Source organism: Xiphophorus couchianus, chromosome 3 (assembly GCF_001444195.1).
Source record: "Xiphophorus couchianus chromosome 3, X_couchianus-1.0, whole genome shotgun sequence".
NCBI classification, from domain to species: Eukaryota; Metazoa; Chordata; class Actinopteri; order Cyprinodontiformes; family Poeciliidae; genus Xiphophorus; species Xiphophorus couchianus.
This window is the reverse complement of record NC_040230.1, coordinates 15,220,981-15,236,146: the sequence shown is the minus strand read 5'-3', so window position 1 is coordinate 15,236,146 and position 15,166 is coordinate 15,220,981. Positions and strand designations below refer to the sequence as shown.

The window sequence follows — 15,166 nt, the reverse complement described above, 5'->3', positions numbered from 1 at the left end:
GATGCCTGTTTAGCTACTGACAAAAAAAAAAAAAAAACATATAGTAACACTAGTAAATTTCCCTTAACTGTCCTAATATTCATTAATGCCCCAGTATAACCAGTACATGATTTATGTAACAAATAATGTACTTATGGTTTTATGAAGTTATTTTGGAACTTCTTGCTCTTTTTAAATATTTTTATATGATAAAATGTATGTACCACCATCGTGTACTTATGATTTTATGATTTTCATTTTATTATTTATAAAATTAAGGTTTACGACTGCAGGTCCAAATATTAAGACTTTAGGGCGAGAAAGGTTTGATAAGATGGTTCAGTCCTGACTTTTTTCGCCACTGGGGGCGCACATGGTGAAGAACTCATTTAGAACTCAAGAGAAGAAGCGGGTGCAGCATTTAGCATCTGTAGCATTTTATAGCATTCTCTCGTATCCGTTATGACGGAGAAAGTAGGCGCTCGACGTGCCTGGATACCGGTAATTTAGATGTTTATTGAGTTTAATAGCATTCTATTTATAGGATGTATTAGTTGAAGCAAAACAACGGTTTCCGCGTACAGGAAATTGCTAACTGCTAAAGCACGCCTCCATAATAATGATAGCTTGTCAAGTGACGCTTTCCTGATTGTGATTGGTCGCTTTCACTTGAACGACATGTCGTCACAACTGTAAGGATACGTACGTAAGAAGGACATGTCATGTTCAGGGGTAAGTTCCCTAGATTTTAAATGTTAATTTCAGCGTTGTAACTGTTAAATCCTAACAAAACTGCAGCGAGCGTGCCTCTGGAATTAACTAATGGATGTAAGTAGAGTTCATTGTTGAAAGGCAGTTAAATACATGTGTTAAAACAGCATGTTAGCGTACTTATTGCTTGCTGTTTGTTCTACTTACAGGAGGTGAATTAGTCATCTAACAGTGAGGCTTATCTCAGGTAACTCAGATTTGTGATTAAACTACGAAACTGTTGATTTTAAGACTGTGGTAGTTTATAGCTAAACTAAACTGTATGCGTTAGTTCAAGTGCATTCTTGATTTCAAAGATACTGCAAGAACAAGTTTTTTAATTGTTTGTTAATTGTTGATCTAAATCATGAAATTATTGTTGGTTAAGTCATTGCGAAAATAACTGAAGTATATGCGATAAAGATGCAGGCTAATATCCAGTGAAGCATCCATTCACTGGATATTAGCATCAGTTTCTTTACAACAGTTTTACATGAAAAATTAAAAATAACACATAATGTTTTACAACAAGATTCAGGAAATATGCTTTGACACAGACAGAAGATAAATATTTGATTAAGTGAAAATCTATTCTTTGACTGTAGATCTGTGATGCTTTGCAGCATTTCTTCTGTGCAGCTGAAATGCCTCCCTTAATCACAATATGTCTTGCTTTTTTCTTCCTTGTGTTTTTTCTCTCTTTGCTATTCTCTATTAAAATCTTTCCACCAAGATACTCCTTAGCAGGTGACAATTTATGAAGAACAAGAGGGCCTGAGCTTCATTGGAATAATTTTAGATGCTCCATGTGGATCCATGTTGATGTAAGCATAATTTTCTTACATCAATGGGGTCACCGTGTGATTATTATAAAGTATTAGTACTTATGGACAGCTTGGTAAAGTGTACATTGAGATGACATGCAGTGCCTTGCAAAAGTATTCATAATCCCTTTTTACATTTTAACTCCCATCAGGAATTTCTTACAGCTTTCTTGCTACTCTTCCGTGAAGGACAAATTTGTGGAATGTATACCAGTGGACGGATAATCACAGCTGAGCTGTAGTCCTCTGCAGCTCCTCCAGAGTTACCACAGGCCTCTTTATAATAAATTGAGCAGCACTCTGTTATATTTTCAAAGCTTGGGATATTGTTTTATAATGTATTTCTGCTTCTCAAGTGTTTTGTCACTGACCTTTCCTTTTTGCTGCTTGGTCTTCATGATGCTATTTGTTCGGTAATGTTCTGCAACAAATTTCTGAGTCCTTCACAGAACCACTGGAAATTAATACACAGGTAGACTCTGTTTACTAAGAAGGTGACTTCTAAAAGTAGTTTTCTGCACTAGATTTTATTTAGATGCATTAGAGTAAAGGGGTCTGAATACCCATATCTCACTTTGTCGTATATTATAGTATCAGAAATACAAAATTAATGTATGATTTTCTTTCAACTATTATTGCTGTTCCATCCCATAAAATCCCGGTAAAATAAACGTAAATTTTGTGACAACGTTTTGAGATGTTGAAGAGGTCTGAATATCTTTGGATGGCACTGTACATCATATATTTTTCCTCATTAATTTTAGTTGACCCGACAAGTTTTTTAGCTTTATTTAATGTCGATATTCCCATACCTTCTTCTGTATTTTTGCTCTGTCCTTCTTAGCTTTTCACTACCTGGTCTGAACAGAGCAGTGGTGCGTGTGAGGAGACTGGCAGCACAGCTCAGCAAAGCAACCATGTCCACTAACAGCCAGGGCGCCAGTTCATCCTCTGCAGTCAGCGCTGACGCTCCTACAGCCGCCATTCTTATCATAGGAGATGAGATACTCAAGGTAGTTTTTTTTTTTTTTTTTTTTTTTAGGGTTTACACAATTGAGAGTAACATTTTTGACATGTTTTGGATGTTTTCCCTGAATAAATCTATAGGCTTTGATGTACTTGATATTCTAAACATAAACTCTGTCAACCTCTGCACTGTTGGCTTGTCATAACTCTGAGAAAACCTTGTAAAACTTGTTTGATGAGCCAGTGATGCTTTGTCTTAAAACGACGAGCCTGCCACGACTTGAAACAATAATGATTTAAACATGAAGTCTTTGATTCAGTCAATGTCAGGGCTGACCCTCCAGACAGTCCTACTGGGGTTCCTTGAATTTCATCAGACGGGACTTCCTTTTTTTTTTTTTTTTTTTTTTTGAAAAGTCCTTGAATTTGTTGTCGAAGTTGGGTTGGGAACTAACTTATGCGTCTCTTTCAGGGTCACACAGTGGACACCAACAGCACCTTCCTAACTCGAGCTCTCAGAAGACTCGGAGTGTCAGTGCAGCGCATAACGGTCATACCGGATATGCATGAGGTCATAGCTAAGGAGGTTGTCGTCCTCTCCTCTCAGTACACCCACCTTATAACATCAGGAGGTGTGGGCCCCACTCATGATGATATCACCTTTGAAAGCATTGCTGCAGCATTCCAGGAGGAGGTGTATCCCCATCCTGATCTCACCCAGCTGGTTGAAGAATACTTTGGAGTGACGGACACAGACAGCCCGGCCATGAAGCTAGCTATGGTGCCTCGGTCAGCTAAACTTAACTATGGGATCGACCCTCAGACTGGAAAACGGCAGCGCTACCCAGTGGTAAGTGAGCTCAGAATAAAAAAATAACATCATAACAATCAAATGAAGAAAACACAGCTCTAAATGATTAGTATCAGTAGAATATCACCTGGTCTTCTCCTGTAAGATTTTACGAAATTGGAGCATGTAGAGAGAGATCTTTGTCTTTCCCTCTTTGCTCAGCGTTTATAGATTATCCAGAGTCCTGGGGACTCGTTCCTGCTCTCTTTTCTTATTCTTCTCTCACAGATATTTGGTCTTGTAGGTCCAGGGTTGAGATCACCACAACCCCAGATGTGTCTTGTGAACAATTTCTGTGCTGATCATATGTTTTGAAAACATTTTCCTGCTGAAAGACCTAGTGTGGAGTTCGTCATGGTCTGCACTCTTACAATGTTCCTTGGATTGTTGAAAGAGTAGCACACAGCACTCCACATCCTCCACTGTACTTTACAGTGGGTATTCGGGTATCTTTCCCCACATTCATCCTCTGTTTTACACTACATCCTCCTGGAGTATGTTAGTGAAGTGATTTGTGCTATCAAACATAAAGCTCCACCAAAATTGGCTGCATTAGTTAGGCACTGAAGCCATTGATTTAAAAAGCATTTAGGTTACATATAGAAATAAAGCCTTAGTATAATATTAATGTTTCCATAACCCATTTTCTAAAATATATATTTTAAGTACAAACTTTAAATGCTTCATAAATAGATGACACTAAGATATAGGTTGGTTAAAAAATGTTCTTAAAAAAAGTGAGTGAATTTTTAAAAAACTTAAGTCTGGAAAAAGTCTTGAATTTGAAATGATAAACTCTGCATCTAAACTGTGTGCAGTCAGAGATTTTTTGCATAATCCTGTTTCCAGGGAGACAGCCTGCCAGCTCTGTCAGCACTAAAATATCTTTTAAGGAAATATCTTTAACAGAAGAAAGTAAGGCAACAGGTTGTTGCTGGAGAGGCAGAAGTTATTTTGCATTATAACTCTCCAGAAATTGCTTTTAAAATTGGACTGAGAATAATCATAATTATAAATATGTATATTTGGTTTTAAATGTACCTTTTGACTCTAAATTAGTTGCAGCCATTGCCGCAAGTATTTTTCCTTATAACATTTTGCTCGTCTTTTTACAGGTCAGTGTGCGTAATGTGTACGTGTTTCCAGGGACCCCGTCTTTCATGGAGTTGGCCTTCACAGGGCTGGAGCACCTCTTTGCTAGTTCAGGAACCACATTCCACTCTCGCGAGGTAACATCACCTCACAGCTGTTAATTACAAAAAAAAAAGGAAACCTGGTGTTTCCCTGCGACTGAACTGACTAAATGTGCCCATTTCAGGTGTTTGTAGATGCAGATGAAACAGAGATTGCGCCCGTGCTCACCAAACTGCAGGCCAGTTGGGGCCGAAGGGTGGCTCTTGGTTCTTACCCCGAATGGTTGAGTAATTATTGCAAAGTCAGACTGGTCCTGGACTCGGGCAGCCAGGAGGAGGTGGACAAAGCTCGAGCTCAACTGGTTGACCAGCTGCCCAAAGGAAGTGTTGTGTCCTTAATCAAAGACCCAGTGACTATTGCTCCTGCAGAGGTCTACAGACTGGCCAACAGTGGTGAGGCCTGCAAAGCTAAAGTCCAGAGAAGGACAATAGCTTTAGCACTTTAAATGTTTAACACCTGTATCACTATTTTACTTTTTTGCATTTATGTCTATTATTAGTATATATAATTCATGCTTAGCCCTGCGACAGACTGGCGACCTGTCCAGGGTGACCCCGCCTCTCGCCTGAAACATTCACTGGAGATAGGCACCAGCACCTCCCGACCCCACTAGGGACAAGGGTGTACAGAAAATGGATGGATGGATTCATGCTTATTATCATTTTTTAAATGTGCAGATGTGCACAGGTGAAAAATACCTTAAAATACATACAACGTTTATAGTACTAACAAAATCTCATTGAAAGATTGGGGGAAAAATCTAATGTTAAATACATTTACTTTCCAAATGGTAATCTTTAGTTCTGGCCCAGACTTACCTGGAGAATTTAAAAGTTAATAGAAATTATGGTAAATAAAGTAAGCTACGAATACAAATACTTCCATTACTTTCATTTTATATACATTTTTAGCTGTACCAATAAATGTGCCACAATTATTTGAAATGATCTGTGATTACTTTTTTTCCCCTTCCTAATAAATGTTCTCAAATTAAAGGTTGGATTTTTCAGATTTATTTTTACCAGAGGCAACATATTTGTGCACATCTGCATAGCAACAGGCTAGATGTTTAGAGACCAGTAAATGAAGAAAAAAATATTAAGAATGTAATAGTGGATTATTACAAAAATTATATTCTATGAAACCAAATGATAAAGTAAGTTAAACAACCTGCAGTTAGCTTTAGGAATTATGAATGACTTATGCCTATTTACTTTTGATTATGAACCATAATCTCACCGTGGAGTTCTTTCCTCAGGCACAGCGTTGGGCGAGAAAGTGAAGTGTGCACTGAAAACAATAGAGACGGCACTGGATCAGTATGCAACTGAGCAGGTCTGCGTTGGCTTCAATGGAGGCAAAGACTGCACAGCTCTGCTCCATCTATACTACTCTACACTGAAACGGTAACTGAAAAGGAAAGGAGCAAAAGGAGGAGGTTTTTTTTAAAATACACATCACCTGAGAGAGGAAAGACAGAGGGGAGAATTAAAATGAACAACATAATAGCACCACTGATCTAAAAAGACTCAGATAAGCTTCGAGACAGAAAATCTTTTTACGGGGTTATTTTTTTTTACATTCTTGACTGTATTTGACAGATTGTCTTATCTAATCTTTCGTTGTCGTCCTGATGTTTATCTTTAATGTCCGATTTCTCTCTTCCTTCCACTCTCAGGCGGTATCCAGACGGGAAAGACAAGGTTAAAGCTCTGTACATCCGTAACGTTTCCCCATTCCCAGAGATGGAGCGATTCCTCCAAGGCACAACAAAAAAGTGAGTCGGCAGATTAGTCCATTCTCTCTGGGGCAATTTCCATTTTTACCCTTTTGCAGATTTTAAAGTGCTTTGCTGCACAATTCATGTCCGCTGAACTTTTTCACGTGTTGTGATGTTAAAATGGCAGCTTTTATTTTATGTTGTTTGGATTTGTTTTTCATATTCATCCCCTTTTACTCTAATACACATGAACAAAATACAGTCTCCTAATTAGTAACCGGAGTCCACCAGAGTGCAGTTTAATTTAAGTATGAATACTAAAGAGTGGTGGATGGGCTGAAAATTCACCTTAACACTGAACACCAAACTTACAGCCAGAACCTAAAAGGATTTACAGCACATATTGGAGTCCCTCCACTTCATAATGCTCTACTGAAAATCCCTAATAAAATACATTAAAGATTTTGGTAGTAATGTGACAGAATGTGAAGGCGCAGTGTATTTGGACAAGCAGTGCTTCTGGTCCAAATATTTATATCAGTCTATTACAGATATGACCTAGAGTTGATCTCGGTGGAGGGAAGTATCCGGCAGGCTCTTAACGAGCTGCATGACAAAAGGCCGGAGCTGAAAGCCGTCCTGATGGGAACCAGGAGAAGTGACCCCTATTCCCACACCCTCACACCGATGTGCCCCACTGATCCTGGCTGGCCGGAATACATGAGAGTCAACCCGCTACTGGTAAGCCATGTTCATGTCAATTCCAGCTGTTTAATTTCTATTCATTGTACATTTGTATTTTTATTTACTTATTTTTTTGTACAGTCATAACACAGCCTGTTGCACAAAAGTGTCCTTGTGTTTTTAAAAGTAATTATTTTATTTTCCATGAGCAAAAGAAAGAAACAAAGAAAGAATTCTCTTCCCTCAAGGAGGTTAGTTTTATTACTTCAGTCATAAAAAAGGCACTTAGTGGTGAACCATTATTTAGCATCCAAGTTTTCAGTTTTGTTCCAGCTCATGCAGAGTAGTTGTAGCTTTTCTTCTGTCTTTACAGGAATAACCTAAATATTTAAAGACAAATTAAATAGTTTGATAGAAACTATTATGTTTCTTTATACAAATATGTTCCAATAGTGTTTAAACGTTGAGTCCCACAATATTAATGCAGAAGTTTATCTTGTTAAGGTTTGCAATTCCCAGTGCTCGTTACCACAGGTCCTACGTTTGGAAAGCATGAAATTAGATTTCACTTTCCAAGTCAGAATAAGAGTCTAGAATGAATACGTCGCCAGTCTGTCGCAGGGCAACACAGAGACAGACAGAACAAACAACCATGCACACACACACACACACACACACCTAGGGAGGATTTAGAGAGACAAATCAACCTAACAGTCATGTTTTTGGACTGTGGGAGGAAGCCAGAGTACCCGGAGAGAACCCACATGTGCACAAGGAGAACAAGCAAACTCCATGCAGAAAAACCCCAGGCCGGAAATCAAACCCAGGATCTTCTTGCTGCAAGGCAACACTGTGCAGCTGAAGAAAAATAAAAATAATTAACACAATCAACATTTGTGTGTCCTGTGTGAGCTTAGAATATGAGTTTGAAGTTTTCTCCGTATATTTTCTAGAAAAGTCTGAAACCAGATTTTCCAGGTCTGGTTAAGTGTGGAACAAAAAAATAAGAGTATGAAAAATGTTTCCATTGCCAAAATGAGTTTCCGATCCCAAGTATTACTGAAATAATTAAAACCAATTTAGAAGATGGTTTCCCATAGACTAAAGCAGCATAATCAAGTTGGATGTTTAATCAAATGTCTCCTTCACTCTACAGGACTGGACATATCATGACATCTGGTCATTCTTGAGGACGTTACACGTGCCCTACTGTATCCTGTATGATAAAGGGTAGCGATATCTCTTATTTCTTCTTGGTTTTTCAGGTTTGAGCAACATTTCCGAGTTATTTTTTGTCTTCCCCCATAACTTTTTTTGTCCATCTGCAGGTATACATCACTCGGCAGTATGGACAACTCCTACCGAAACAAGGCCCTCCAGGTGGTGGACGAGAGGGGGGTGACGCGCTACAAGCCAGCCTACCTCCTGGAGAATGAAGAAGAGGAACGAAACTCCCGTGCCTGAAATCGTCCCTGTTCTTAGTTGTTTTATTACTGTAATTATTCAGATGTCTGATTAACATTCACAATATTCTCATATACAGCATTTTGGATTTTATGACTATTAGAAAACATTAGAAATGTTTATGTGACTGAACAGAAAGTGTGTAATACAGTAATGTCTTTTTGAAGCTGCTGAATAAAACATCAGTTCATGTGTCTTTTTGGCCTTTGTCATATTTCACACAGATCTGCAGGATATCCAGAGCACCCCAGCAGGGTGTTTTATTCATTGATCCATTTGTCTTGTTTCTAAATCAAATAATCTGCTCAGACAGACAGCTGTTATCGGAGTGCATTTGTGAATAATGTGAAAAGGTGAGGAAAATCAGGTTTTAAGACACTGTGTGTGCAGCAGCATGGACACAGAGCTGAAGGTCACCCAGCAGGCTCATAATAATCTGTGTTTTATATCCAGAGACGGGCCAGCTGCTGCGTGTTTAACCGAGCGTCCCTCCAGGATGCCCCCGCTCCCTCCTCACATGTTGTAGTTCTTCAGGCGGACCTCACGGGCGCGTTGTTCTCACGTTTTCCAATTTAGCCAGCCGTGATTACAATAAATTACCTTCTCTGTTTCCAGACATGATTGAATCCAGGCTCATCGATCCACTCTCTCTCTCTGCTCCGCCTGGAGATTAGTCAACGCGGCGCAGCGACGATCGATACCGGCCGATCTAATAAAGCGGGTCGCTTACGAGGCCACCGCGGGGCTGCACACACTGTTACACCGGCAATTACCACTTTTAGGTCGGTCCTTCTCTCTCTTTCCCCCTATAACCCTTCTGACTTTCTGTCCTGACTTCACGGACCTGCTTGATTTATTAATAATAACAGTAATATAAGAGGCAATAAACAGGGGCTTCATAATCACAGCACAAATGTCATGGGGTGGCTTGTGGTGGTGCGACAAACACGCCGGGACATTGCCTGAAATGATTCGTGTGGCTGAAAAATGATGTAGTATTAGACTTCCATTGTGTTTGTTACAACCAAACTTGGTTACAGTGTAGAAATTAACAATGTGAGTACATTTACTGGAATTAAATTGGTTGTGCCTCTACCAGCTGGCACATCTAGTTACTGTTTTTACCCATTCTTCTTAAAATAGCTCAAGTTCATTCAGGTAGGATGGAAAACCTCTGTGAGCATCAATGGTTCTTGACTGGATTTTGGTCTCTACTTTGACTAGGTCATTTCAGTTGAACACATAAATGCCTTGGTCTAAATCACAATTCAGCAACCTTTACAAAGAGCAAATTTTTTGTGCCCACTTTAGCTTTTTTAAAACATTCCAAGTAAGAAACCACTGAACTTGTTCATAAAGTGTGTTAAATTTTATTTGATGGAGTGTACAATATAAAGTCGAGGTCAGAGGTCAGAGTTAAAGCTGTGGAGTATCTATATAAATAGATACTATTGATATTGTGAAAATGCTATGCAAATATAGAAAAATAGTTTATTACCTCTAGATTAAGAAAAAACCTGGACTCATTTATAGATTAATATATTTCTATTTGTATTCTTATTTTTTATACTTCATATTTAGTCATATTTAAATTACTTAAAATTTCACCCTTATGTGTGTATATATTTTTTTATAAATTTGATGTTGCTTTTGGCTATATTTGTATTTACTAATACTTAAGTAGTAGCTTGTCAGCAAACATGCCATTTCCACCTTGGGGACTAATAAAGTCTATTATATGTTATTCTAAGAAAAAATCTTACCCCCAGCATGATGCTGCTTCCACTCTATGTGGGAATGAAACAGGATGATAAACTGGACAAGGCCACATACAATCGTTTTGTCAATATATTTTCTTACCTGAGCTGTGGATCTGTGCACCTCCTCTGGCATTATGAATGACATTTGCAATTTGTACTTAACCCCTTCCATTTTCACTCGACTTAATAGTTCTCTGTGAGATGTTCAGAGTTTGGTATCTGGTTGTATCACCTAACCCTGCTTGAAATCTCTCCACAGCTTTAACTCTGACCTCTGACCTCGACCGTGTCCATTAGGGTGCATTCACACCAGCCTAGAATTAGTCTTGAATCAGAGACTCAAGACTGTAAGTCAGATTTGCTTGAGAGGTGACAATACAAATTTGAATTTCAAAACAGACTAAAAATGTGAACTCTGATCCGTCTAATAACCTAAGTCTCGATCCGGTGGAATTGAACTCTTGCACAGTTGAAAACATTTCTGAATGCAACCTGACTAGAGACTGTTCCAAAAGCAGGAAATGGACTACAGCGCAGGGCATTCTGGGTCAATGCAAACATAATAAATGCGCGTTTCCACCATTAGCGAAAAACAAATGGCTCGTGGTCTGACGTGGAGGGAAGAGGAGGTAAAGGCCCCTCATACAAATATGGTCAGAAGAAAATATATCGCAGCTACTTGTAACCACTCACAAAAACAACAAGGTTTTTAAACTAATTAGTGTGAAAATGGAGGCATTGGGATTCCCTCGTACAGTTGCACAGTGTCAGTTGTACAGTTGCACAGAAGTCTTTTTACCAAGGTAAAAAGACTTCGCCATCAATACATCAAAATACGTGACATGCTAAAGACAAGTGGAAATTCAGGAGATGTGAAGCTTCTTTGGTATGATGCTGCTAGATGTTATTCTTGGCACTTGACCCAAGAGCAGTCCGCAACATGTTGTGGAGTCCTACCAAAGCCTCCACCGCCATCCACCCCGGCTCCACAGAGAATCAAAACTCTGACAGAAGTGGTGAGTGGGTGACTATGTAATAATGCTTGCTCCATTTTTGTTTACATTTACAGAACAAGTACTTGCGCTTTATGTCTTCTTCAGAGGTTTTTGTGTCAATTCCTTCAGCAGTTTTTGGTGCAGTGCCACCACAGGTGCTGCACCAAACCTGTTCCCCTGCAGTAGGGGAACAGGTTTTTCAGTTAGCCTGTGTTGTTTGACACAGTGTATTGTGAATGCGAACTACAGTTCTGAAAATGTGACGAATGTTGCAATCTTGGCCCCCAACTGAACAGAGTGTGCCAGACTATCAGGTGTGAAAATACTCATAGCCTCCATGATGTTGACTTCTTTTCCTTTCACTCCATAATTCTGTATGTTTTAGATCATGATTTCTACATAAAAGATGATGTCAGCTATTTTACAGTATGAAAGTATATATGGAAGACTTCCTTCATTGAAAAGATTCATTTGAACATGTTTCCATTAGCTTGTATTCTTTAATTAGCCTCTCTAGTTTTAGGACCATGTTTCCATCAGGGGCTGCTCACTTCTTCCCCTTTTCCATTATTACACTTTTCTGACCTCTTTTGTGAGCTTGTTGCTGCTGCATGAGACTCTAAAACAGTGGACTCTGCAGTGTGGCCCAGCTCCATTTAAATAAAGAGGTGATTTCTGCTTCATTACTGCCACCTGGCACGTAATTGGCTGATTTAGCAGATGGCATAAAATTTCCACAGAAAGACATTTCTGGAATATGAGAGCATGCCTGGTGGGTTCTGATACCTGAATGGATTGCTTTACCTGTGAAAGCTCAAACAAGTGAAGTGATGTTTGATAATTATGGAAACTGAAAATTCATCTGGTCATTACTATCAGAAAACTGTGCTTATTCTTTTACTTAAAATCAGATGCAGTTTGCATGACTGAGTACTAGAATAACATACAAGGAGAACAACATATTTGTTTAGTTTTTGTCAGAATTGATTAATCTGAAATATGCTCTTTCTCTGTTGTGCTTGCACGACCTTCCACTCTGCAGCCTCTCTTCTCTTCCTCCCAGCAGTCCACTGCGGTCATTTTCCATCCATCACCAGTTTGTCATCAGACATCCTCCTTCATTAGAGAAAATCAAAATTCACCTGAGAACAAATCACTGGAGTAGGACATAAACAAGCGAATAGGGAGTGTGCTTAAGCGATAATGAGAACTGGTTCGACCAATTTGCATGTAATGACATTGTGCAGCAGAGTAATGCAGAGATGTTTTGTAGGGTAAATATCAGAGAGAACCAGCGCTACGTTGTCAAATCGAAAAGTCCATAAAAAGCATAAGTTTGAATGTAATCATGAGCAAAAATGTTTTGAATAATCCAAAAAATATATTCAAAAGAACATTAAATTGATTTCATGATGTGTAGAAGATCAGATTGGCACAACTTATTTAAAGCATTTCAGGTCTAATCTTAAGTACAGCAAACTAATGATGGGAGAATTTGAGTTTTTAAGCAAAATCTCATGTTAAACTCATGGAATTTGACATGCTTCCCTGCACAAATCAGTAAAGAAACGGTATTAATGCACTAAGCACCTTCATGCAGGACCTTGGATACAAAATTAATTTTGATAACATGAGATTTCACCTAAAATTAAGTCATTGCAAAAAAATATTTTTCATGACAATAAGCTGCAGATTATATCTTATGTTTAGTCAGTGATGTATCTGTCAGATAAAGCAGCAGTACAGTCTTCTTGCTTGAGATATTCAGCTGTGCAAATCATTAACAACCCGTCAAGGGCCACAAATGTTTCTGTTTAACATTTTAACAAGCATAAGCAATGATGGAACAACTATTATCTAGACCTCAATTTGGACCCAACAGATAGTGACATCTTTGCCTTTAAAAGGCAACTGGGTGATTCAAGATTCAGGCAAAGATTCCATCACATACAGGTGCATTTTTGATGAACATTTGTCTGTGGAAAATCACTGAACGCAGTTAGTAGCAAACTGCTTTTTTCAAATAAGAAACATCCCCCCACTCGGATAAGTGACATCAACAAGTAAACTTGAGATGACAGCTAATGCTTTTTAGTAATCTGTTCACATGTGACAACTACAAGTTTTCTGTAGGATTTGTCCATTGGCTGCAAAATTCCTGAAACACAGGAACAGTGGTTAATATTGGTTTTCCCATCAGCTCTGAGCAGCGTCCCTGTCCTGCTGCATAAAAGAACTCCCACAGCATGATTCTGCCGTCACCATGTCATGTCAGCCACACATATTGTTTTGGAAGTAGGTTAAAAAGTTCAAATTTGACCAGAGCACATTTTTCCACATCTCTGCACCTCTACATTAGTGATTCTCAACTCTGTTCATTCATACTTAGATGTGTCTTTACTCCAGCACACCTGAATCAAATGATTGCATTACCTCCTTATCAAGTGGTACAGAAACCGAACTATCACCCATTTATTTAGGTCAGGTGGTTGTTTCCTGTCTACTTTTTTTTTTCTTTTACTCTTTCTGCAGATCTAGAGGCAGTCGTCTTGGCTGTTGACTTGTGTTTTCTTTATGCTTCTTCCCATCTCCTTCTTCCCCTCTAACAATTCCCCCCTCTTTTCTCCCTTTCTTTTCTCCTTTCTTATTTCTCTCTATGTCCAGTACATTTGAAATAAACCCAAAGCAATTTCTAATAGTTTCAATATATCAAGTGAAGCATCATGGCTTATGCCATGATGCTCTGCTTGTGAAAGTAAATCTGCTGGGCCTCACCTTGACACTCAGACAGCAGTTCTGAGTACCACACTGTCTGACAGGACACTTAAAAAAATGTCAGGTGGGTCACAGAAGGAAAACACCAAAAACAAGCAGGACAGTGGGCCTTAAGGATCAGGGCTGAAAATACCTTCTTTACGTGACTTCTAACGATATTATTTTAGCTACTCTTTCACAAAGGTCATATGGAATATGCAACTATTAGTTCTCCCACCTGTGCTTTGGATCTCTGCAGCTCCTCCAAAGGGTCTCCATGGAAGTCTTTTGAAAAAGAAAAAGTACAGATATTGTACACTACAGATAAGTACCTCTATCCACAGTAAAGGGAACAACAAAAACAAAACAAAAAACATGATTCTTTATTTTTGTACTTATAAAAAATTAAAAACAGTTTAATATCCCCTTTTTATATATGTATAAAAAAGAAGAGCAAATAAATATTTTTCTAAAATTCTGATGGTCTAGAAGGAAAAGCTGGAACACATTGGAATAAAAATATCATTTTTTGATCTAATTGGTTCTCCGAAGATGGGCTTTAGGTCGGTAGGTGGACGTGTGGTAAAAGCAGCCACTTAAGGTGCTGTGAGGACAAAGAGCTAATCTTGCTGCAGTCTCTGTAAACCTCAGACTTTCTCTCTATATTCCTCCCAGGCGGGACTGACTTTTATAAAAGACTCCACAGAGCTAACAGCTCCTGTGATATGGACACAGCATGACTTAAAATTGCACTTGGCATGACTTTGTGCCAAAAACATGCGACGAGCTTTGATATCAGAGCGAACTATCCATCAGATGCCGCTGACTGTGAAGCTTTTCTCTGAAGGAATGTGTCCTTAATCCAATTCCTCGGGAGCTTCTGCGGTGTAAAACGAGACTTGAAGCACCATGAGACAGCAATTCAGGCGATGTCCCAGGAGTGATGCTTAACACCGAGGATGAAAAGACGCCGCGTTGTCAGAAAGCATCAGGAGAAAAGGGAGACCTTTGAGTCTATGCAAATTAGCAACCCATCTGCATGTAAAGCCAACAGACCAGAACACAGGAAATAGGATGTTCACTATCAAAGTTTTGCACATTAAAAGTGGATAAAAGTGAGAGAGAGAGAAAGAAAAGGGGAAGGATTGGGAGGAAGGGATGTAAGGAACAGAGGCAGCTTTGCTTTCTGCAATGTGAAGTGTGACTGACTTGGCTCATTTGTGCCA

The 15,166-nt window shown here is 38.9% G+C and overlaps 1 protein-coding gene across 4 annotated transcripts; it reads left to right on the top strand.

Annotated features, from left to right (window-relative positions):
* The first annotated feature begins 372 nt into the window (after positions 1 to 372).
* On the top strand, positions 373 to 8,627 carry flad1 (flavin adenine dinucleotide synthetase 1). 4 transcript variants are annotated; one of them, XM_028012688.1, is made up of 12 exons: positions 373 to 711; positions 900 to 937; positions 1,463 to 1,553; positions 2,398 to 2,566; positions 2,992 to 3,369; positions 4,485 to 4,598; positions 4,688 to 4,955; positions 5,822 to 5,969; positions 6,242 to 6,340; positions 6,835 to 7,024; positions 8,124 to 8,197; positions 8,296 to 8,627. In XM_028012688.1, the coding sequence occupies exons 3-12, from the start codon at positions 1,546 to 1,548 to the stop codon at positions 8,429 to 8,431; spliced, it is 1,584 nt and encodes a 527-aa protein (XP_027868489.1). In that variant the 5' UTR covers positions 373 to 711; positions 900 to 937; positions 1,463 to 1,545; the 3' UTR covers positions 8,432 to 8,627. The 4 variants fall into 4 exon arrangements, with proteins under 4 accessions (XP_027868489.1, XP_027868488.1, XP_027868490.1 ...); XM_028012687.1 differs by having other exon boundaries at positions 373 to 807; XM_028012689.1 differs by lacking the exon at positions 900 to 937.
* Positions 8,628 to 15,166: the final 6,539 nt, after the last annotated feature.

Bases quoted from the DNA above. Each gene is read 5' to 3' on its own strand.
- flad1 (XM_028012689.1), top strand. The intron at 2,567-2,991 runs GTAGTTTTTTTT...CGTCTCTTTCAG, and splicing joins TAGGAGATGAGATACTCAAG to GGTCACACAGTGGACACCAA. The intron at 6,341-6,834 runs GTGAGTCGGCAG...AGTCTATTACAG, and splicing joins CTCCAAGGCACAACAAAAAA to ATATGACCTAGAGTTGATCT.